This window comes from Molothrus ater, chromosome 30 (genome assembly GCF_012460135.2).
Source record: "Molothrus ater isolate BHLD 08-10-18 breed brown headed cowbird chromosome 30, BPBGC_Mater_1.1, whole genome shotgun sequence".
Taxonomy (NCBI): Eukaryota; Metazoa; Chordata; class Aves; order Passeriformes; family Icteridae; genus Molothrus; species Molothrus ater.
Genome location: NC_050507.2, coordinates 765,659 through 789,480, shown reverse-complemented (window position 1 = coordinate 789,480; position 23,822 = coordinate 765,659). Strand labels below are relative to the sequence as shown.

At 58.5% G+C, this 23,822-nt stretch overlaps 2 protein-coding genes and 1 long non-coding RNA gene across 4 annotated transcripts; 2 read left to right on the top strand and 1 right to left on the bottom strand.

Annotated features, from left to right (window-relative positions):
* Positions 1 to 984: 984 nt before the first annotated feature.
* On the top strand, positions 985 to 15,425 carry FIGNL2 (fidgetin like 2). The gene is made up of 2 exons (XM_036399704.2): positions 985 to 1,049; positions 11,419 to 15,425. The coding sequence occupies exon 2, from the start codon at positions 11,430 to 11,432 to the stop codon at positions 13,620 to 13,622; it is 2,193 nt and encodes a 730-aa protein (XP_036255597.1). The 5' UTR covers positions 985 to 1,049; positions 11,419 to 11,429; the 3' UTR covers positions 13,623 to 15,425.
* A 2,032-nt stretch (positions 15,426 to 17,457) lies between these two features.
* TMDD1 (transmembrane and death domain 1) lies at positions 17,458 to 18,484 on the top strand. Its single transcript, XM_036399746.2, has 2 exons — positions 17,458 to 17,655; positions 17,689 to 18,484. Exons 1-2 carry the CDS (start codon positions 17,458 to 17,460, stop codon positions 18,154 to 18,156), a joined length of 666 nt encoding a protein of 221 aa, XP_036255639.1. The 3' UTR covers positions 18,157 to 18,484.
* Positions 18,485 to 20,043: 1,559 nt separating this feature from the next.
* Positions 20,044 to 23,659, bottom strand: LOC129046989 (uncharacterized). 2 transcript variants are annotated; one of them, XR_008508909.1, is made up of 2 exons: positions 21,248 to 23,659; positions 20,044 to 21,207 (listed from the first exon to the last, which is right to left on the bottom strand). It is a non-coding gene; the product is annotated as an uncharacterized LOC129046989 (long non-coding RNA). The 2 variants fall into 2 exon arrangements; XR_008508910.1 differs by having other exon boundaries at positions 20,044 to 21,190.
* Between the last annotated feature and the right edge of the window lie 163 nt (positions 23,660 to 23,822).

Below are 23,822 nucleotides of genomic sequence, written 5' to 3'. Positions count from 1 at the left end.
GGTGCAGGGTCAGGGGTGTTTGGGTGCAGGGGTCGGGGGTCATGGGGTGCAGGGTCGGGGGTGTTTGGGTGCAGGGTCGGGGGTGTTTGGGTGCAGGGTCAGGGGTGTTTGGGGTGCAGGGTCGGGGGTGTTGGGGTGCAGGGTCGGGGGTGTTTGGGTGCAGGGTCGGGGGTTTTTGGGGTGCAGGGTCAGGGGTGTTTGGGGTGCAGGGTCAGGAGTGTTTGGGTGCAGGGTCGGGGGTGTTGGGGTGCAGGGCTCAGGGATTTTGAGGTTCAGGGGGTGTTGGGGGTGTTGGGGTGCCAGGGGTTGGGGTGCAGGGAAGACGGGAGATGGGGAGAGGGACATTGGGGAACAGAGGGTTGGGGGATGGGGACAGGGTGAGGAGTGTTGGGGTGCAGGGGATTGGGGTACACGGATCCTGGGGTGCAGAGGATTGGGGTACACGGATATTGGGATCCTGGGGTGCAGGGGATTGGGGTACACGGATGCCGGGGTGCTGGGGTGCAGAGGATTGGGGTACACGGATCCGGGGCTCCAGGGGATTGGGGTACACGGATGCCGGGATGCTGGGGTGCAGGGGATTGGGGTACACGGATCCGGGGGTGCAAGGGATGGGGATACACGGATCCGGGGGTGCAGGGGATTGGGGTACACGGATCCGGGGCTGCAAGGGCTCGGGTTGCGCGGCTGCCGGGACGCTGGCGCTTGCGCTGGGACGCTGGGGGTCGGATCCGGGGTGCGCGGAGCCGCCGCGATCTCTGCCGGCCGCTGCCCCTCGCCATCCCCGCTCCGCCCCGCCGCGCCTCGGGGGCGGGCAGTGGGCGGTGGGCGGTGGGCGGTGGGCGGTGGGAGGCGGGGGGCAGCCCCAGCCCAGGCCCTGGCCGCGGCCCCGGCCCCGGCCCCGGCCCCAGCCCCAGCCCCAGCCCGGCCCCAGCCCCCGCCGCCCGCCCGGGGCCGCCGCGCCGCCCCGCATTGTCCGGGCGGCAGCGCAGGATGCGGCGCCCGGCTCGGCCTCCCGGGCTGCGCTAAGGGCCCGCCGGCATGAGGAGGTGAGTGGGGGGCCGGGCTGGGCCGGGGGGATGCGGGGCGGCCCGGCCGAGCATCCCCCGCGCTGCCCGGGGCGCGGATCCCGCCCCGCCGCCGCTTTGGGGAGAAAGCGGCCGAGCCGGGCAGCGCGGAGGGGTCAGGGAGGGCTCCGAGGAACCCGAGCGCTGCCGGGGAACGGGGCAGCCCCTTCGGCCATCCCCTCCCTCCCTGCTTCCCCCAGAAAGGGCGCGGGAGCTGCGGGGGACGCGCTGGTGACATGCGGGGAGCGGGGTCCCGGGAGGTGTCGGCCCCGCGGGGAGCCGGGGGGCAGGGGTGACCCAATCCTGAGCCTAACCCTGACTGAAGCCCAGAGAGTGCGCACGGTGCCGTAGATTGTCCATCTGTCCATCCATCCATCCATCCATCCATCCATCCATCCCTCCGTCCATCCATCCATCCATCCATCCATCCATCCATCCATCCATCCATCCATCCATCCATCCATCCATCCCTCCGTCCGTCCGTCCGTCCATCCATCCATCCATCCATCCATCCATCCATCCATCCTTCCATCCATCCATCCCTCCCTCTGTCCATCCATCCATCCATCCATCCATCCATCCATCCATCCATCCATCCATCCATCCCTCCATCCATCATCCATCCATCCCTCCATCCCTCCGTCCGTCCGTCCATCCATCCATCCCTCCCTCTGTCCATCCATCCATCCCTCCATCCATCATCCATCCCTCCCTCCTGCCTTGCCCTCCCTCCCTCCCTCACCCCCTGGAACAATGCCGGCTCCCACAGCCGCTGGCGCACGTCAAGCGCACGCCGGAGCGCTCGCCTTCAAAACAGTCGCGGCACTGAGGAGCTGAAGGGGATTTTGAAATGGAAGCTTTGCCCGAAATCTCCTTTTTTTTTTTTTTTTTTTTTTGGTTGTTTTCTTTTTTTTGGTTTTTTTTTTTTGGAAGTTGGCATTTTTTCACTCAGGGGAAAAGAAGATTTTAAACCCATCAGGAAGGGTTTAAAATCACTTTATGCTGTGTATTCCAGTTTAAATTCTCCTGGGTTTGGAGTCGCCATGTGCTGGTTCACATCACCCCTAGTTTTACCCCGGGATCCCAAAAATTCCCATTATGTTGAAGGCATCCTGGTTTTGTGACAGATTTCGGGTGTGGAACAGAATTTTGGACAGAACTTGGGTGATTGATGAGGACGTGGCTCTGGGGGAGGCGCGGGGCTCTCTGGTGGCCCAGGATGGATTTCCCGGTGGGAATTGAGGAGGTTCCTGCCAGGGCTCCCCATGTGGGTGCCCCGGCGCCTGTTGGCTCTCGAGGTGCTCCTGAATTAAACATTTCGGTGGGGGCCGAGGCCTGGCAGTTGTTTATCACATTAAACATTTGTTTTAGCTCTCTCCAGCAGAAGTGTGTTGACATTTTCTCTTGGGGGACCGCGGGGATAATGAATGGCACGTACTGTATTGTGTTCCCTGGAAAGCCACGGGATCCTGCAATAACATAAACACCCAGGGCTGGATTCATCCCAGCTCCCCGGGGAATGGGCTCGGTGTTTACATCCACGCAGCTCTCATTTCCATCTGCTGCTGGTTATGAAAATATTAATTACTTGTAAGTTGCTACTTGTTATAAATGCAGATTTATTTATTTTATTGCTGACAGCTGTGGTCTCACTCCCTGCTCTGGGTTTTGGCTGTTTTGGGGAGGGGAAGGAGAGAGCCAAGTGGGTTTTGGGGAAAATGAGGGAGCAGCCACAATTCCTGGAGTGGGGAATGGGGGAGCAGCCATCAATCAGCTCTGTCCCCTCATTCCTCTGGAGCAGGGAAGGGGAAACAGCCTCTGGCTGTCCCTGCTCGGAATTCCTGGAGCAGGGAAGGGTTTTGTGCTCCGTGCCTCTTCCCACTCAGAATTCCTGGAGCAGGGAAGGGGTTTCAGCTCCTCCATTTGGGAATTCCTGGAGCAGGGAAGGGTTTCAGCTCCTCCATTTGGGAATTCCTGGAGCAGGGAAGGGGTTTCAGCTCCTCCATTTGGGAATTCCTGGAGCAGGGAAGGGGTTTCAGCTCCTCCATTTGGGAATTTGGGAATTCCTGGAGCAGGGAGGGGTTTCAGCTCCTCCATTTGGGAATTCCTGGAGCAGGGAAGGGGTTTCAGCTCCTCCATTTGGGAATTCCTGGAGCAGGGAAGGGGTTTCTGTGGCCGCCTTTGTTCTCCCGCCGAGCCCCGCTGCATTCTTGCCTTTTGCCATTATCATTTGGGTTAAACAGAGCGTTGTGTACCATATGGATCATGTTAACAATTGCTTATCTGGAGCCGGTGTTTTCTCCTCTCTCCCTCCTCCCTCCTCCCCTCCCTCCTTCCTTTTCCCAGCCCTTTTTCCCCTCCCAAGGCCTGGGCTGGGGCTTTAGCAGCATCTTGGCTTTGGTGCTGGCTGCTCCTGGCGCCCACACCTGTGCTGTGTCCTGTCAAAGTTCCTTAATTTCCAGGGGAAAACGTGGAATAAAGGCTGAGAAATCTCCAGGGCGGTTTTCCCCGGATGCTGTGGGATGCGGAGTTCAGTTGTTGAAGAGCCCAGGGATGAGCCCCCACCTGCTGCAGCTCCCTCTCTTCTCTTTATTTGGTAGCTGGGGTCTGACCCTGAGGCTGCTTTGCCTGTTCACACCGACTGACCCAAGCAGGGGCTGTGGTTTTCCCAAACCTCTGCTCCCAGGTCCGTACCAAAGCACCTGCCCAAGCTGCCTGAAGGTTCTGAGCCCTCTCCCCACATCCAACCTCCACTCCCAGCAGCCACGGGAGGAGAAAATCCTAAAGAGGTTTTTTTTGGGGTGGCCATGGGGTCACTCCATTCTTTTGGCATCCTCCTAGTGGAGGGGATATTCCTGAGGGCAGGAAAGTCCCCATTGCTGGAGCAGCAGCCAGGCAGGGAATAAAGCTCTCCCCAGTGCCAGCCACGGAAATTCCCAGTTCTGAAAACCAATTTATCCCCTTACAAACTTTTGCCACTGTGAGTTGGTTGCCACAACTCCTGGAATGTTGTTTTTTTTTCCTTTGGAGTTGGCTTGGTCATGCCATGGGGGGATTCTCTCCTTTCTTCAGAGTCCTGAGAGGGATCCTGGATCTTTTTCTGCCCCAGGAACGCCATCCTTGGTGTGCAGAGGGTGCTGGGGCTGCAGGACCTGGAAGTCCTGTGAGCCCTGGAGTCCCGTGGAGCTCAGCTCTCCACAGCAAAGTTTATTTTGCTGCGTGCTGAGGGTGCTGTAAAACCTCTCCCGGCCTCGTGTCCCAGCAGCAGCTGCAGTTAAGGTCACTTAAATTGTCCCCATGGCCCAGGGCCTGCCTGGGTCACTTATCAGCAGCCCCAGATCTTTATGGTGGCCCTGATAAAGCCACTGAGGCCTTGGGGGAGAGCTGGAGGATGCCAAGGAGGGCTTTTCCTCCTGAGCACAGCTTGAGGAGGGCAAAGCAGAAATGTTCCTGTCACTCTGGTGAGGCCAGCGTGGTTGTGGTGACACCAGTGTGGTTGTGGTGATGCCCTGGGGCCCTGCCCTGGTCTGGGAATGCTGGGAGGGGTCCCTGGAGCAGGATTTTGGGGTGTCCCCTCGGGGTGCAATGTCAGAGTGCCCTCTCTGGGCAGGATGTAACCCCTTATCCCCAGGGTGGCGTGCTGGGCTGTCCTCCCTGAATCCAGATATGGAGGTTTCCTCCCTGGATCCAGATGTGGAGGTTTCCTCCCTGGTCAGGACTTTGAGGTGTCCTCCCTGGACTGGGATGCTGAGATTTCCTCCCTGGATTGAGATCCTGGGGTCTCCTCCCAGGCTGGGATGGCAAAACGGCCCTCTCCAGGTTGGGGTTCCCTCTCCAGGGTGGAAATGCCCTCTCCAGGTTGGGGTTCCCTCTCCAGGTTGGGGGTTCCCTCTCCAGGGTGGAAATGCCCTCTCCAGGTTGGGGTTCCCTCTCCAGGGTGGAAATGCCCTCTCCAGGTTGGGGTTCCCTCTCCAGGGTGGAAATGCCCTCTCCAGGTTGGGGTTCCCTCTCCAGGTTGGGGTTCCCTCTCCAGGTTGGGGATGTCCTCTCCAGGTTGGGGTTCCCTCTCCAGGCTGGGGGTGCCCTCTCCAGGTTGGGGTTCCCTCTCCAGGTTGGGGTTCCCTCTCCAGGGTGGAAATGCCCTCTCCAGGTTGGGGTTCCCTCTCCAGGTTGGGGGTTCCCTCTCCAGGGTGGAAATGCCCTCTCCAGGTTGGGGTTCCCTCTCCAGGGTGGAAATGCCCTCTCCAGGTTGGGGTTCCCTCTCCAGGGTGGAAATGCCCTCTCCAGGTTGGGGTTCCCTCTCCAGGTTGGGGTTCCCTCTCCAGGTTGGGGATGTCCTCTCCAGGTTGGGGTTCCCTCTCCAGGCTGGGGGTGCCCTCTCCAGGTTGGGGTTCCCTCTCCAGGTTGGGGTTCCCTCTCCAGGGTGGAAATGCCCTCTCCAGGTTGGGGTTCCCTCTCCAGGGTGGAAATGCCCTCTCCAGGGTGGAAATGCCCTCTCCAGGTTGGAAATGCCCTCTCCAGGTTGGAAATGCCCTCTCCAGGTTGGGGTTCCCTCTCCAGGGTGGAAATGCCCTCTCCAGGGTGGAAATGCCCTCTCCAGGGTGGAAATGCCCTCCTCAGAGTGGGCATCCCACTGCCATGCCAGGCTCCCTGAGCTGTGCTACCCAGGCCAGCCTTTTCCCTCCAGAGAGAAAAGAGCCAGAATTTTGGGGTTGTTTTCTTTTTCCCCTTTTTTCCCCAGTGAAAACAAATGTCAGGACAGACTGCACTTCAAGCTTGTCTTTCCTACAAAAAAGCAGCCGAGTAATGGCTGGGTGAGGAGGCTCTGCCTGCCCTGCACAAGGCTCTGCTGTGCCACTCCTGAGAGGCGGCAGCAGCTCCAGCCTGGGGGGACTCAGGCACTGGGGAGGTTGCAGCTGGTTCTTCTCCCTGCCATTAAATTGGTGCCTTTTGGGGGCTGCCTAAAACCAGCTTTTTATTTTAGGGGATAACGAGCAGTTTATTTCTATTTGTTGAAGGGCTTTCAGGTAGATTTTGGGCAGGCAAAGCTTCCCCCTCAAGGGGCTACACCCGAAAATGGACTCTGGGTTTTCACACTTTTATAAGTTTGGTCCATTTGCATATTGGGGGTTAATGTTCCAATCACAGCCCCACGTAATGAAGTCATTTACCCCAAGTTTTCTGCCTCCAAATCACTTTTGTTTACATTTCTTTGAGGCAGCGAGGTGTCCTTGATTCCCAGCCTGGAGAGGAATTGTTGTGCCTGCCCCAAATGTGAAGGCAGCAGCTCACACTGCACATGGGGATCAGAGTTCTACACTAAAGAACTGCAGGATCACAAATGTATTAAAAATATAAAATCCGGATTCCCAAGGCATCGAATCTCCCCATTTCCCAAGGAGCAGCAGGACCTTTTTGGGCACTTTTTGTGCAGCAGCAGCTGAGGGATGCTCCCACCAGAACATCCTTTTCCTCCTTTTGCAGAGAATTGCAGAGCACTTTATGGTTACAACGAGCCCCTGGCCGGGTCATAATTAGCATAGACTCCATGATTCACAGAATAATTAAGAAGATTTAGCATAATTAGGATAATTAGCGGACTTCTGATCCACAGAAGGCTGATCAATAATAGTCTTTATCAAGAAACCCATTGCTTTTTGATATCTTAGTTCCCTACAGGTCGAACTGCTTGCTCCTTTAATTAAAACACCATCACCACTGGCTAATTAAGAAGCCACCCTTAGGTGAACAAATCTCCATAACACATTCTACGTGTTCACAACAATAGGTGCAGCAAGAAAAGAGCTATTTCTCATTCTCTCCTCTGACCTTCTCACAGACTTTTCCAGAAGGAAGTCTGGGAAAGTTCTGTTTCTCTTGAGTGGCCAGAGAGCCGCTGCCGCGGCACTTGACTCTGGTGGCCGTGTCCCGCTGCTGCTGGAGCGGGATAATGCGGCCGTAATTGATGGTGAGAGGGCTAATGGCCGCAGAAATGCGTAATTAAAGGCCAGGGGTGAGGCGCAGCGAGGCCGGGCCACGCGCGGGGGTGGCGGAGGTTGAGCGTGCTCCGCAGGGCTCCAGGAGGGTGCCAGGGAGGGGCTCTGCTCCTGCCTCCGTCCCCCCGAGCGCAGCTGCCAAAGGCAGAAGTGTTTGGTTCATTGCAGCGGTGCCGCCGTGGCCTCCCTTGTGGTGATGGCCGGGGGCCTTGCCCTGGCCTGGGGTAACGGGGGGGTGTCCCTGGAGCAGGATTTGGGGGTTTTGGGGATTTTGGGGATTTTGGGGTGTGTCCTTGGAGCAGCATTCCTCATCCCGGAGTTCCCAGGCCATGGATCCTTTCCCAGGCCATGGGGGTCTGTCCTGGCAGTGACAGATGGGCCGGGCTCAGCTGCTGCCAGGAAGGACAGATGGACAGCGGCCCATCGGTCACTCACTGGTGTCCAGCTGCTCTGCACTTGATCTCTGAGTGACCAGAGTGACGGTGGAGCCTGGGACGAGCCCGGGATGGGCACAGCAGAGCCAGCCCAGACCCCTGTGCCATGCGTGCCCCGGCCCTGCCCTGGTGGCGGTGCCATCCTGGGATGTCGCCGCGCCTCCCCGTGGATTTTCCAAACACAAAAATCTTCTGGGGAAAACTCCGTGGTTGCCAAGGCACCCTGCCCAGCTGGGGCTGGGGCGGAGCCTCATGGCCTTGGCTGGTGCTGTGGTGACACTGGTGGGTTGTGACATCGTTGGTGTCACGGGTGGGTTGTGACACCTCTGGTGTCACAGGTGGGTTGTGATATCTCAGGCGTCATGGTCAGGTGTGACATCCTTGGTGTCACAGGTGGGTTGTGACATCTCAGGTGTCATGGTCAGGTTGTGACATCCTTGGTGTCACAGGTGGGTTGTGACATCTCAGGTGTCATGGTCAGGTTGTGACATCCTTGGTGTCACAGGTGGGTTGTGACACCTCTGGTGTCACGGGTGGGTTGTGACATCTCAGGTGTCATGGTCAGGTTGTGACATCCTTGGTGTCACAGGTGGGTTGTGACACCTCTGGTGTCACGGGTGGGTTTCTTTTAGCAGAACAACAGGACACAGCCTTAAGCTGGCTGCACCACATGAAGCTTCGGTTGGATATTAAGAGAAAGATTTTACTGAAAAAGTGATGAAGTTCTGGAATGTTCTGCCCGGGGAGGTGGTGGAGTCCCCATCCCTGGGTGTGTTTAACAAAGCCTGGATGTGGCACTGGGTGCCAGGGTTGAGTTGAGGTGTTGGGGATGGATTGGACTCGATGGTCTTGAAGGTCTCTTCCAACCTGGTCATTCTGTGATCCTATGGGATTCTGTGATTCCATGATTCTGTGCTCAGTGGGTTTTGGAAAAAGCCTGAATCCTCCAAGCTCAGCAGAGGAGCAGCCAGCAGCAGCTAAACCGGCATGACAGCAGCGTGAGGACCAACCACGGAGCTGTGGGTGACCAACCACGGAGCTGTGGGTGAGCAACCATGGAGCTGTGGGTGAGCAACCACGGAGCTGTGGGTGAGCAACCACGGAGCTGTGGGTGACCAACCATGGAACTGTGGGTGACCAACCATGGAACTGTGGGTGAGCAACCACGGAGCTGTGGGTGACCAACCACGGAGCTGTGGGTGAGCAACCACGGAGCTGTGGGTGACCAACCACGGAGCTGTGGGTGAGCAACCACGGAGCTGTGGGTGAGCAACCACGGAGCTGTGGGTGACCAACCACGGAGCTGTGGGTGACCAACCACGGAGCTGTGGGTGAGCAACCATGGAGCTGTGGGTGACCAACCACGGAGCTGTGGGTGAGCAACCATGGAACTGTGGGTGAGCAACCACAGAACTGTGGGTGACCAACCATGGAGCTGTGGGTGACCAACCATGGAACTGTGGGTGACCAACCATGGAACTGTGGGTGACCAACCATGGAGCTGTGGGTGAACAACCATGGAGCTGTGGGTGAACATGAAGCCTGGATGACCATGGAGATGTGGATGAACAGAGCCATGGATGACCATGGACCCTGGATGACCACAGAGCTGAGGATGACCAAGAAGCTGTGGATGACCAAGAAGCTGTGGATGACCAAGAAGCTGTGGATGACCATGGGCCCTGGATGACCACAGAGCTGAGGATGACCAAGAAGCTGTGGATGACCATGGGCCCTGGATGGCCACAGAGCTGTGGCTTTGGCAGCTCAGCCTGGCACCCAAGGGCTGGGATGCTCCTTGGGAATGGTCCAAGGGTGCTCCTTGGACATGGAACTGCCCAAAGGGATGAGACCCATCTGGATCACTCCCTCCATGAGCCAGCCCCTCTTCCTGGGGCTCAGGGGAATCTGACAGCTTTTAAACCCCAGGTTTAGTGCATCCTCAGCCTGGATGTGAATTTGACTGCGTTTAAACCCCAGCTTCAGTGCATCCTCAGCCTGGATGTGAATTTGACTGCGTTTAAACCCCAGCTTTAGTGCATCCTCAGCCTGGATGTGAATTTGACTGCGTTTAAACCCCAGCTTTAGTGCATCCTCAGCCTGGATGTGAATTTGACTGCGTTTAAACCCCAGCTTTAGTGCATCCTCAGCCTGGATGTGAATTTGACTGCGTTTAAACCCCAGCTTCAGTGCATCCTCAGCCTGGATGTGAATTTGACAGCGTTTAAACCCCAGCTTCAGTGCATCCTCAGCCTGGATGTGTTTGCTCTTCTCTGCTTTTTTCCCCTCCAAACCCATGGGAGTCTCCTCCTGATCCCCCCAGGAGTGTGGGGTCATCACAGCCATCAGCAGATGCTGCCTGGAGGTGGGGGGGGGGGGGGGGGTCGCTCCACTGGGATTTTTTTCCCCCAAATTTTTATACCCCAGCATCAGCGCCGTGTGCGTGGGGCTGGGGAGCGAGTGTGAGAGCGTTCCACACGCGTGCGAACGCGGCGTGCCCTGCGCACGAGGGCCGAGGATGAGGAGCGGTGCTGTCCTGGAGCCTCTCCCGGGGGGGACGCAGCGCTCCCCATCCCCACGCTGAGCCGTTGGACACCCTCAGCGGCGCGCCCGCTCAAAACCCCCGAACAAAAGCCCAGTTCAGACTCGCTGCTGAATAGATTAACAAGATTTCCATAATTAGGGCGGGCGGGAACAATGGGATTCTCCCTGCCCAGCCCCCCTGCCCGCCTTTGTCTTGTGCTGGGGATAATGGGCAGCAGCGAGGGTGGGAACCGGCCCGGCCATTTGGTCACTGGACAGTAATTTTCTCACACTGCCAAGGGGAGCATTGAAACATCTGTCCCGCTCCGCCACTCATTCACGTCCCATTTCAACCCTGACAACTCCTCCCTGCCCGCCGCCCTCCCCCTCGCTGGGTTTTCCAGCTTTTTGCATGGATTTGGGGTTTTTTTTCTTCTCGCCTCTTTAAAGGGGGTGGTTGGCGCCCGGGGCTTGCGAAGCTGCGCCTGTGCCTTCCCCCCGAGCGGCTCTGGGATCCGGGATTGGGATCGGGGCTGGAGGAGCTGTGCCCTTGTGCTGGGCTTCCAACCACACCCTGCTCCAGGCTTTTGGAGGAGCAATTCCATCCCCGGGCCCACCTCTGGGTGATTTTTTAACTGGTGTCGGAGCAGCGGGGTTCATCGCTGCCGTGGGCAGCTGCTCCCGGTCCCAAAAGCCTGGGAATGCCACTGGGATTTGTTGGTGGTGCTGGTGGCCAGGAGTGCTCAACACCTCTCTTGGTGTCCCCAAAGCCCTGAGCACTGGGCACTTGCAGCCTGACATTGCTGGGGGACAGAAGCAGCAGCAGCAGCACTGTTCACCTGCTGAGCGGGGATGGAAACTCCCAGTGTTTAAATTCCTTTTAAAAATTAAAATATCAGGGAAAAATGCCTTATTCGTCACATGAATCATCATTCTTATTCATCACAGCATCAGCCAAATGCTCATTTTTCCCTTTAGAGCTCCTGGGTACCTTTGCCCCTTGCCCAGCCAGCCCCACAGGCAGCTCCAGGAGGATCCCCTGTGCTCCTTTATCCTTAAGGAGCACTTTGACAAATCCTTCTTAATCTGAGGATGGTCTCATCCCTTCATTATTAGTGACAACAATAATTTCAGGGGGTACTGGGGGGACCTTGTGCCCCACTCCCTCCCTGCCCACAGCCCTTAAGCCACTCTGCACAATCAGATTATTTATTGGACTCGATGATCTTGAAGGGCCTTGCTGATGATGCTGTGAATATCCAGAGTCAGCTGGAGCAGTTGTTTCACAGCCCGGGGGTGTGCTGGGGTAAGGACAGGGCAGAGCACAGCAGGATCTGGGGACACTCCATGCACAGCTCCCGTTCCACTGCTCTCACCTGTGCTGTGCCGTCCCCACAGGTCTGTCGAAGATGCACTGGTCACCAGAGCATGCCCAGTCCCTGAACCAGTGGCCGGAGCAGCACCTGGACGTCTCCTCCACGACCTCCTCGCCGGCCCACAAGACCGAGCTGTACCCCAGCACCCGCCAGCGCTTCAACTACGCCTGGGCCAACGACGACATCTCGGCGCTGACGGCCTCCAACCTCCTCAAGAGGTACGCCGAGAAGTACTCGGGGGTGCTGGACGCGCCCTACGAGCGCCCGGCGCTCGGCGCCTACGGGGATGGCGCCTTCGGCCCCGTTAACGGGCAGAAGGGGGACGGGGAGCCCTGGCCGGGGGCGCACGGCTCCGATGGCACCTACCCGCTGACCCCCATCCACGATGGCCTGGCTGGTGCCAAGGGCGTGGTGCCACCTGCAGTCCCTGCGGGCAGCGGGGCCATCGGGCTGGGGGGCTCCCCGGTGGTGTCGGCCAACCTCAGCGACCCCGTGTACGCCGGGAACTCGTGCGGGGCGGCTGCTGCCGGCTCCGGGGCACTCGGGGCGTCTCAGGAGTACCCCTCAGGCTATGGTGGCACCTACCTGCCCTCTGGCTACTGCGCCCAGCCAGCGGCAGCGCTGCCGCCCCCGCACCCTCCCGGCCTCCACAGCTCAGGGCTCCTGCAGCCTCCGCACCCCTCGCCCGCCCTGGTGCCAGGCTACGGCTCCTCGGGCCCCATGTACAACTATGCCAGCAGCAGCTACCCGCCCCAGCCGGGCTACGGGGGCATCCACCCACCCCACCCCTCTGCCTCCTACCTGCCCTCCGGCATCGCCGCGCCCACGCCCATCCCGGCCCCGCCGCCCTCTGCCCGCCCGCCGGGGGTCCCTGCCTATGGCTACCAGGGCGCTGGGCTGGGCGCCCTGGCCGTGCCGCCCCTGGGCACCGAGGCAGCGGGCACGCTGAAGAGGAAGGCGTTCGACATCGGTGGGGAAGATGATGGTGAAGGCAGGTACAGGAAATACAGCTACGAGCAGCCAAAGTCCCCCTACCCCCTGTCGGACAACGGCGAGTGCCGGGGCAACGGCTTCAGCAGCAGCGGCGAGTCCCCCCAGGTGGCCTTCAAGCCCGGGAAGAGGCCAGCGGGTGCCGGGAGCGCTGAAGAACACGGCGGCAAGTATGGTGGGCAGCAGATGAAGGGGATGGTGTCGCCGTCCTACGGCGCCAGGGACACTCCCCTGCGGCCGGCAGAGCCCTTCGAGAAGTTCAGCCCCCCCCTCGCCAACGGGGAGCGGGCGGCCGAGCCCGGAGCCCCCTTCCCACTGCGGCTGCCATCCAAAGTGCCGGTGTTCGGCGGCGCCCCGCTGGAGGAGCAGCCCAAGAACATCGACCCGCTGCTCCTGGAGCTGGTCAACACCAAGGTGGTGGAGAGGGGCCCGCCGGTGCAGTGGTCGGACGTTGCCGGGCAGGTGTCGGTGAAGGCGGCCATCGAGGAGGAGCTGCTGTGGCCCATCCTGCGGCCCGGCTCCTACAGCGGCGCGAGCCACCCGCTGCGGACCCTGCTGCTCTTCGGGCCCCGCGGCACCGGGAAGACGCTGCTGAGCCGCTGCATCTCCACCCAGCTGGGCTCCACCCTGCTGAGGCTCAGCGGCACCGCGCTGCTGTCCACCTGGAAGGCCGAAGCCGAGAAGATCCTCCAGACCGTGTTCTTTGTGGCCAACTGCCGGCAGCCCTCCGTGGTGCTCATCACCGAGGCCGAGTCCTTGCTGGCGGCGCGGGCGGGCGAGGACGGCGGCCAGGCCAGCAACCTCAAATCCCAGCTCCTCTCCTACCTGGACAACGTGGCTACCTCATCCGAGCACAACGTGGTGGTCATCGGCACCACGGCGCGGCCCGGCAGCATGGACGAGGCGTCGCACCGGCGCTTCGGCACGCGGCTGTACATCGCGCCGCCGGACGGCGAGGCGCGGCGCCACATCCTGCGCCAGGCCCTGGCCCAGCAGAGCTGCTGCCTGAGCGAGCGCGAGCTGGCGGCCCTGGCGCAGCGCACCGAGAGCTTCTCCGGCGCCGAGCTGCTGCGGCTCTGCCAGCACGCCGGGGCCGCCGCGCGCCGCGCGCTGCCGGGACCCCCCGCCTCCTACCAGGACCTGGAGAAGGCGTTCTGCAAGGTGCGCCCTGCCCTGTCCCAGAAGGAGCTGGACTTGTTCCTGGAGTGGGATAAGATGTACGGCACCAGGCACTGATGGGGGTCGGACCCTGAGGCTGCGGGGACGGACCCCAAGGCCGCAGGGACGGACCCCAAGGTTGCAGGGATGGACCCCAAGGCCGCAGGGACGGACCCCAAGGTTGCAGGGATGGACCCCAAGGCCGCAGGGATGGACCCTAAGGCCACGGAGACAGACCTCGAGGCCACAGGGATGGACCCCAAGGCCATGGGGACAGACCCTGAGGCCATGGGGACAGACCCCGAGGCAACGGGGACAGATCTGGGCCCTGGCTTGGGGTCCGTGGGGGCTCTGGTTCTCTCCGTGGGGTTGGATCCCTGCTCGCAGCACCGCATACCTCACACCTCTCCTCTTTGGGACTCCTCCAGGGATTGCCCCGCTGTGGCTCGGGGGAGCCGCGCCCACCACTCAGGATAAGCTATTTATTGTTTTCCCGACCCTCCGTGCCCGGAGCGGCCGTGCCAGCTGGGCCGGAGGCGCCCCCGGAGGTTCCCGGCACCGGGATCGGCTCCAGCGCCGGATTCAGGAGCTCCCCCATCCACCCCAAAAGCTTTATTGTCATTTTTTTTTTTTTTATTAATTGATTTTATTATTCTCAACAGAAATACCTCGGGTGTCCTTGGAGCCCCTTCTCACCTTGATCAGGGGAAGGGGAGCTGGGGGAGATGCCCAAAAACCAGGGAATTTCACCCCAAAACAAGGAAGTTGTGCCCCAAATCAGGGGGTTGCACCCCAAACCAATGGGTTACACCCCAAAACCAGGGGGTTTTGGAGTAAAATGCTGTAGATTGTTGAATATCCTAGACTTGGGTTTTTATTTTTGTAAGGTCTGTAGTATTTTTTTGTTTGTTTGTTTTCTTTTTTAACTACTCAGGAAAAGAATTACCTCAGAAAAACTAAAGAATGTTTTTTTAAAAACACTTTTTATCTTCTCAGAAAAGGAAAAAGGAGATTTTTTAAAGAGTTTTCCGACCTGGGACAGAGCTGCCTCCTGCATTTGCTTCCAAAGGGGGTGAAGAAAGGAAGAAATAAAAGGAAAAATAAACTTGAAGCTGTTACAAAGATGAAATTTGAATGTATTTCAGGTGCTTTCCACATATATTATGCCATAATTTTATTTGAAATTTTGTTTAACATCGTTTATCGTAGCGTTTGGTGGAGTAACGTGTCTTCAATGGAAAGTTTAGTGCTGTAGGTTGGGAGCTGTTGCTGGCACCACTTTTTGGAGCAAATTGGGCAAATCCCCCCCTTCCCATTCCCCCCAGAAAAGCCCAGCAGGGCTGAGCGAGGGGCTTTGCACAGAGCATGAACCCCCAACCCATCCATGGTCCCCTCTTTGCATCATGGTGGGGATTTCCCCATTAAAAAAAAAAAAAAAAATTATTATTTTTAGCGCTCTAAAGGCCTCCCCCTTAGAGCAGCCCCCCTAAACCTCAGGGTCTGCGTGTGCAGAGAGAGCAGATCCCTCTCAGGGGCTCCCCCCAGAGGTGTCTGCCAGGTTTTTTCCCAATTTTTCCTAATTTTCCCAGTTTCCTATTGCATCCAGGGCATTACCTTTTGCCTCCCACCTCCAAAAAGTCGTGCTGGATTCCTGAAGACTTATTATTATTATTATTATTATTATCCTATTTGTACACTCTCTGTAACCATTTCTACCTCATTTTGCAACATATTGTACATGAAAGTATTTAATTCATGTCTTATTGATGTCTGAGACAGACAAGCTCTAGGGCTGGGATGGTCTACCTCAAGAAATGCTGTATTTTAAAATGAAAAAAAAAGAAAAAAAAAAAAGTATTACACAGTATTAAAGAGATTACATGAACAGCTCCTGTCCTTGGGGTGCTGTGGGGAGTCCTGGGCGCTCCTGGAGGGGGGGCCCAGCCGGTTTTGGGGACCCCAGGGGGGTTTGGGGGTGATGTGGGAGGGTGGGCGGGGGTCCAGGGGGGCAGCTGGGGACCCCCGGGCTGGGAGGGGACACGGGGACATCCCTGGGCAGGGGGTGTCCAGAACAGTCCAGGGGGGTTTGGGACCCTCGAGGCAAATACAGGGTGTGAACTGAGGGGTCCGAGGCAGGAAAACGGGAGGAAGGCTCCTCCTTCCTCATCCTCATCCTCTTCACCTTGCGGCAAAGGGCGGCGGGGGCTCCTCTCTGCTGCCAGCAGCCTCCGCCGGGGGGGTTTGGGGAGGTCTGGGGAAATCCCAGTTTGGTGTCAGGGAGAGCCAGGGAGAGCCAGGGAGATCCAGGGAAACCCAGGGAAACCCAGGGAGATCCAGGGAGAGCCAGGGAATCCAGGGAATCCAGGGAGAGCCAGGGAATCCAGGGAGAGCCAGGGAATCCAGGGAGAGCCAGGGAAATCCCAGTTTGGTGTCAGGGAGAGCCAGGGAAATCCAGGGAATCCAGGGAAACCCAGAGAGATCCAGGGAATCCAGGGAATCCAGGGAATCCAGGGAGAGCCAGGGAATCCAGGGAATCCAGGGAGATCCAGGGAGATCCAGGGAGAGCCAGGGAGAGCCAGGGAAGCCAGGGAGAGCCAGGAAATCCAGGGAAATCCAGGGAGATCCAGGGAGATCCAGGGAGAGCCAGGGAGATCCAGGGAGAGCCAGGGAATCCAGGGAGAGCCAGGGAAATCCAGGGAGATCCAGGGAATCCAGAGAGAGCCAGGGAAACCCAGGGAGATCCAGGGAATCCAGGGAAACCCAGGGAGATCCAGGGAGATCCAGGGAAATCCAGGGAGAGCCAGGGAATCCAGGGAGAGCCAGGGAATCCAGGGAATCCAGGAAATCCAGGGAGAGCCAGGGAATCCAGGGAAATCCAGGGAGATCCAGGGAAATCCAGGGAATCCAGGGAGAGCCAGGGAGATCCAGGGAATCCAGGGAGAGCCAGGGAATCCAGGGAATCCAGGGAGAGCCAGGGAGATCCAGGGAATCCAGGGAGAGCCAGGGAATCCAGGGAATCCAGGGAGAGCCAGGGAGATCCAGGGAAACCCAGGGAGATCCAGGGAATCCAGGGAGACCCAAGAAAATCCCAGTTTGTCATCAGGGAAATCCAGAGAAATTGCAGTTTTTCTTCAGGGAAATCCAGGGAAACCCAGGGAGATCCAGGGAAATCCCAGTTCGCCATCAGGGAGTCCAGGGCGATCCAGTGAAATTCGGGGGATTCGTCCCGAGCGGGGCCGCCCCAGCTCAGCCGCGGTCTGCTCGGCCCCTTTGGGGCGGGACAGGGGCAGGAGGGTCCGGCGCTGTTCGGGTGCTGCTTCCCCCGTCCCTGGGCATGGAGGGAGGGGGGCAGAGGTGTCCCAAGGAGCGGAGCTGTCCCCGTCCCGCCGCTCCAAGGTGGCTCAGGTGGCTGCTCGGTGGCTGCTCGGTGGCTGCTCGGTGGTTTCCTGCTCGGGTTTGGTTTATTTTAGGTGATTCCTGCCAGAGGTGCTGGCAGGGGGGACACCAGATCCAGAGCCCGGCCGGTGCCAGCTCAGCTCAGTCCCACGGGGGAAGGGCAGGATGATCTCAGGGGGAGGAGGATTTGGGACAGATGGACAAATGTCGCTGCCAGCGGTGGCAGTGCCCCCGAGCTCCTCCTGGACAGCGCTACAGCGCTTTGGTCGGCCCCTGCTGGGGATCAGGGGCACGTTTGGTCTGTCCCCATGTCCCTGCAGCGCCAAATTTGGGAATTTGGGAATGCCAGGAGGGCTGCCAGGCTGGAGGGACAGGGGCCACCGCTGTAGGATGCGACACGGGACAACAGACCCAGGACGGGGAACTCGTCCTGGAGCTGCTCTGTGAGGTCAGGGGGGTTCCACGTTCCTGGGACGATTCCCCGACGCCCAGGGGAACCCACGCTGGCACCCGGACGATGCTGGCACCGCTGGGCCTCGTCCTGCTCCTGCTGGCCCTGCGCGGCCGCGCCGATGACTCCGTGGCCGCCTCCGTGGGCCGGCACAGCCTGGGCCGCATCGCCGAGCTGCTGGCCGGCCCCGAGTGCCGCCAGCTGCGGGCAGAGCTGAACAGCCTCGAGGAGGAGCCGGACATCCCCGAGCTGGAGGAGCCGGGGGCTCTCTCCGAGGAGGAGGAAGAGGAGGAGGAGGAGGAGAAGGAGGAGGAGAAGCCCGCCCGCCGCCGCCGGGGCAGCCGCAGCAGCCGGGGATGCTCGGAAGCGCTGCGGCACTGGCTGGCCACGGCAGGAGAAGCGACCACCTGGGACCGCCTGGTCCGCGCCCTGCACCACATCGGCCGCTCCGACATCGCCCGGGAGCTGGGCAAAAACCTGAACCAAGACCGGAGCCTGGAGCTGCGCCGGAACGTGGAGGGATACAGGAGGAGCGTGCAGCATCTCAGCTCGGCGCAGCTGCGGCCCGCGGTGCCGCGGGGCAGGAGGGCTCCCCTGGCCGCCGTTCTGCTCTTCCAGCGCCGCCGGCCCCCCCGCTACAGCCGCGGCCTCCTGGGCTGGGTCCCGCCCTTGGTCCTGGGCGTCCTGGGAGCCTTCGTGAGCTCCGTGCTCCTCACGGGCACCGTGATGTATTTCTGCCACTGGAGGAGGCTCCTGGGCACCTGATGCTGGTGTGGCACAGCCAGGAGCTGCTGGAGGGAAAACCAGACCCAGTAAAGCCTCGTGGAGGGGTTGGCATCCAGCCATGGGCTCTGTGTGTTCTCCTGGGCGGGGAAGGGCCTGTGCTGGGCTCATCCAGGGTGAGGTGAGCACCAGGCACCAGCAGCACCCCCAGGTGCTGGGCTGGAGGTGTCCCTGTCCCTGTCCCTGTCCCTGTCCCTGTCCCTGTCCCTGTCCGTGTCCCTGTCCCTGTCCCTGTCCCTGTCCCTGTCCGTGTCCGTGTCCCTGTCCCTGTCCCTGTCCGTGTCCCTGTCCCTGTCCCTGTCCCTGTCCCTGTCCCTGTCCGTGTCTGTGTCCCTGTCCCTGTCCCTGTCCCTGTCCCTGTCCGTGTCCCTGTCCCTGTCCCTGTCCCTGTCCGTGTCCATGTCCCTGTCCGTGTCCCTGTCCCTGTCCCTGTCCCTGTCCGTGTCCCTGTCCCTGTCCCTGTCCGTGTCCCTGTCCGTGTCCGTGTCCCTGTCCCTGTCCCTGTCCGTGTCCGTGTCCCTGTCCCTGTCCCTGTCCCTGTCCCTGTCCCTGTCCGTGTCCGTGTCCCTGTCCCTGTCCCTGTCCGTGTCCGTGTCCCTGTCCCTGTCCGTGTCCCTGTCCCTGTCCGTGTCCGTGTCCGTGTCCGTGTCCCTGTCCCTGTCCCTGTCCCTGTCCCTGTCCGTGTCCGTGTCCGTGTCCCTGTCCCTGTCCCTGTCTCTGTCCCTGTCCGTGTCCCTGTCCCTGTCCGTGTCCGTGTCCGTGTCCCTGTCCCTGTCCCTGTCCCTGTCCGTGTCCCTGTCCCTGTCCCTGGGTGCCAGAGCTCCCCGTGGCAGGGCTGGAGCTGGGCAAAGCTCCCTCGGCCGCGTCCTCGCTGGGTCTCCCCCAGCAGGAGCCTCCAGGGCTCCCGAGTGCTCGGAGGAGCCACAATTCCTCAATTCCAGGTGAAAAAGGAGCACAGGGCCAGCACTGGGATTCTCAGCTGGGTCATCAGGCTGAGCCAGTACCTGGGGTTAATTGTTCGTGGGTGAGAGATTAATTGTGACACCCATGACCCGACCAAGGGCTGTGGCAGAGGCATTTTGTCATTTTGTGCTGCTTGGGGACATTTGGGATGACAGCTCTCCTGAACCAGAGGTCTGGGGGGGCTCTGGGTTTGTGCCTTTCTCTGGGTTTAGGTTTTTCTCTTTTTTTGGCCGTGTCACAGCACAGAAGGGAGCCCAAGGAGCTGCTCAGTGCCAGGGGTGGAGGGAGAGGAGGATGGTGATGGATTTCTGTGCATATTCTGTGTTAAACACTCTAAAAGGTCAATTGAGCCAGGATTCTGTGGATGTGGTCAGAGCCAACGGGGCAAATGGAACAAGGCCTTTCTTCCAAATTCAAAATCGAAGTTGGGAAAACTCTGGGTGAACACCAGCTCCTGTGTGAAGCAGGGGGCGTTGGATGGAGTGCTCCCCATAACCACAGGGCTGCTGTGGTTGCAAATTTCCCTGGAAATTGCAAATTTCCCTGGAAGAAAAAGTGAAAAGAGCTGCAGGAATGGGGCAGTGCAAGGGTGGTGGTGGCAGGATGTGTCTCCCAAAGCTGCACTCCCCAAGGCAGGAGCCAGAACACGCCGGGATGGGGCTGGGATGAGCTCTGCGTTGTGCCCGGAGGGGTTTCAAAGCCATGACCCGCCCAAAGAATTCCTCTCACCCCCCCAAATGATTCCTGGGTTCTCCCTCAAGGGCAGGGGTTGGGGTTTGACCCCCACATTTCAGACCAGCCCCACTTTGCAAAGCCACCCCTGGAGTCCTGCCCTGCCCCAGGAGCCGTCTGAGCTGAGGGTTTTGGGCAGTGAGGGGAACAGAACGACAGGGCAGGCAGGAGAAGTTGTTAAAACAAGATGGACATACCTCTTTATTGCAAATTCCAAAGTAAAAAGATGTACAGTACAAAGGAACTCAAAAGTTCAGCCATGGAACTCCCAGCCCGTCCCTCCATCGCCTTCCTCCACCCTCCCCCAGCTGCCTCCTCCTCCTCCTCCTCCTCCTCTCCCCGGGTAAAACACAACAGAGAGGAAAGGCAGGGGCGGGAGGGGAGCACGGGGCCAGCGCCAGCGGCCCGAGCAGGTGTCAGAGGGGAGAAGCGGCCCGCAGGGTGCGGGGCTGTCACAGCAGCATTTGGGTCACCCCCGAGTGCCCCCCGGCGCCTGCCCACAGCTCTGGGACCCTCGGTGCAGCGCTCGCGACGCCTCACAACACCCCTGTGAGGTAGGGAATGAGCCACCACAGTCACAGGCGGGGACAACTGGGAATCCTCCGTCCCTGCGCCCAGTTCAACCAGTTCAACCAGTGTGTGTGACACGGGGGAGGTGCAGGACGGCACAACCGCGCTCTGGCTTTGCGTGGACCGGCCTCAACTGAGCAGCAAAATTCACATCCTGTTCAACAAACTGGACCAAAACTCATCATTATGTTTCCTACGAAAAGTAATCCCAAAGTGACCTAAAACTGAAACATCAAAAGCAATTCCAAGGTGGTGCCTCGGGCATTCAGCTCTGGGTTAAATCTGCCTTTGGTGAGGCTCGTGCCCAGCTCAGCCCTTCTGGCCAGGAGTGGGGTGGGAAGGGGGGCAGGCAGGTGCTGGGGGGCAGGTGAGGGTCACCTGTGGCCAGCGCCAGCCCCATTGAGGGCCCTTGAGCCCCAGTGAGCAGCTGAGCCCGTCCCGTCACTGCAGGGCATGGATCCCTTTGAGGCTTGGTGTGAGGAGGGGAAGCCCAGGGCAGGGGGGGGATTCGGGGCCTTTCTTGGGTTTTTTAGGGCAAGGGATGGGGGCTGCAGGTGAGGGGAGGGGGCGTTACAGGTGAGGGGTTAGGGATGGGGGTTATAGGATGAAGGGATGAAGGTGAGGGGTTAAAGGTGAGGGGTTATAGGATATGGGGTTACAGGTGAGGGGTTCAGGTGAGCAATTACAGGGTGAGCCATCACAGAACAGCATCCTCCTCTGCCAGAGCAGATCCAGCACGGAGCATCCTCACCTGCCTGGGGTCCTCACCTGCCTGGGGGCTCCATCCTCACCTGCCTGGGGCCTTCACCTGCCTGGGGTCCCATCCTCACCTGCCTGGGGCCCTCACCTGCCTCAAAGGGAGCCCCAGGCAGGCACTGACCCCACAGCCCCAGCAGGGCTGAGCCACCTGACACCTTTAACGCCAAAACTTCCAACAGCTCCTCCTGCGCCTCGCTCTGCTCCCCAAAACCACCCTAAAATGCCTTGGGGGGGGAGCCCAGAGGGGCAGGAAAAGGGGAGGAGGGGTGAGAATAACTGGGACACCAAGACAACCTTCCCTTGTACGGTGAAAAGGGAATTTATTTCATTTATTTCAGTTTATTTCATTTTCTTTTGGCTTATAGTAATTGTTAGTCATGTTGGGTAAGACCGGTATGAGCCACCATGCAATTTCTAATACACTAATCTTCACTATTGAGCTTTTACAGCTTGAACAGGTTGTTGGCTTGTCGGTTTTTGTTTTTTTTTTTTAATTTTATTTTATTTTTGCAGCAGAAAAATCATTCCAACTCAGGTGTGGCCTCTACAGAACACCACGGGGTTACCTGAATTTTTAAATTTTATTTATTTATTTTTTTCCCAACATTGGCTTCTATATTTTCAGAAAAGGTGAAGAGGAAAGTGAATAAAGCAGCTTGGACTGGCATTTCATCAACGCCCTCCCCTCCATACTTTGGGAGTCACAAATTAACCCAAAAGGGAGGATTTTGGAGGAGGGGGAGGGAAGGGAACTCCTTGGTGTGGTTGTGAGTTTTGGCTGCACCTTCCTAACAACACCACCCCCCTTAAATTGCTCCCAAAACCCTGAATCCAGAATGGGAATTCTGTGAAAAACGCGTCAGAATTTGGAGATTTGGGTGGGACAGATCCCTGAGGCTCCTTGCCCAAAATTTCCTCCAACCCTGGCTTCACCCAGTGAAGACCCAACTCAAACATCTGCCCTGGGGAGGAAACCAAAGGAGAAAAACATCCCCAAACACCCCAAACTCCTTTTTTGTTTGAGCAGAAGAACCAACTGCAGCCAACAGGAAGCTGAAGAACCTCCTCCCTCCCCTTCCTGCTGCATCTCACACTGACAAAAACACTAAAAAAATAATATATATACAGAGTTTGGAGGGACTTTTTTTATTTTAAAGTCATTGAGCAGCTTCATGAGTTGCCAGCACAAACGCCAACGCACCGAGCGTCACCTACAAGACTCAGCCCAGCCTAGGAACAATTATGAAACTCAGCCAAATCTTGCATAGAAGTGGTCGACTTATTGCACATTGGAACCCAAAAATAGACACTTTTGCTGCTGCAAATACCACTTGCAATAAAGCTTTTGTTAAAATCTATTTTAAAGGGGGTTAAGTTTTCGTTCGGAATTTTATTTTTTTTTGTTGTGGGTTTTTGGTTTTTTGTTTTTTTTTTCCTTTGGGGGACATTTCCTGGCTATCTAAAATCTAAGGACAACAGAAAAATCTTAAAAAAATAAAAATAACCATGGACAATGGCATAAGCCAGAAGCCATTCTATAATTTTTTTGTAGTTCTTTGTATTTACAAAAAGGCATGCCAATAAAATAAAATGATATATTACAGTATTTATAATATTCTCTTAAAAAGTTCAACCACACTTTTCAGCTATTTTTTTTCCTTTTTTTCCTTTTTTTTTTTTTTTGTGCTGTTTACAACGTAGCCTGTACATATGTATGTAGATTTTATTCTTTTTTTCCCTTGTTGTTATTATTTTTATTATTTTACATCCCATCCTGGGAGCAACGGGGGCGGGACAGACGAGGTCCCTGCTGTGGGGCAGAGCTGGGTGCCCCACAGGACGCCCCGAGGATGCCAAGGTGGCACAGATGGCTGCTGGATGGCTTCCTGCTTGGGTTTGGTTCATTTTGGGTGGTTCCTGGCGTTTTCTGGGTTTATGGGATTATGCAAACTGAGGTTCATCCTCCTCCCACCAAGCTCTGGTGTGTTGGGGTTGGTTTTTTCCCCCCTGCTTTGGGTACCCTTATTTCGGACGTCACCCCTGCAGTGACCCCTGGCTTCTCCTCCCCGGTGCCACCGCCCTGAGGGGACACCCCGACCCCAATGGGGCTGGCCTGGGACGGGCTGAGGACGCCCCAAGAGGGAGCTGGGGCTGAGGAGACAGAAACCAGCCCAGACCTGGCCCGTGATGCTGCTTCTGCTGCAGTGAGAGCAGCCCAGAGCCACCCCGGGGCTGCCGGGGGCAAGTGTGGGAAACGGGGGGGAAGGTGCAGGCACCTGGCCCCTCCTGGGCTGCAGACCCCAAAACCCCTCCTGGCCACGCCCCAGCACCCCATGGGCCGGCTCTGCACCCCCCGAGCAGGAGCCACGACGGCCACGGGGCAACCAAGGCTGGGCCCTGACCCCAAGGGTGGGTCCTGACCCCAAAGGGTGGGTCCTGACCCCAAAGGTGACTCCTGACCCCAAAGGTGACTCCTGACCCCAAGGGTGACTCCTGACCCCAAGGGTGACTCCTGACCCCAAAGGTGACTCCTGACCCCAAGGCTGGGCCCTGACCCCAAAGGTGACTCCTGACCCCAAGGCTGGGCCCTGACCCCAAAGGTGGATCCTGACCCCAAGGCTGGG

Bases quoted from the DNA above. Each gene is read 5' to 3' on its own strand.
- FIGNL2 (XM_036399704.2), top strand. From the start codon at position 11,430: ATGCACTGGTCACCAGAGCATGCCCAGTCCCTGAACCAGTGGCCGGAG.
- TMDD1 (XM_036399746.2), top strand. From the start codon at position 17,458: ATGCTGGCACCGCTGGGCCTCGTCCTGCTCCTGCTGGCCCTGCGCGGC. The intron at 17,656-17,688 runs GCTCTCTCCGAG...GAGGAGGAGGAG, and splicing joins CCGAGCTGGAGGAGCCGGGG to GAGGAGAAGGAGGAGGAGAA.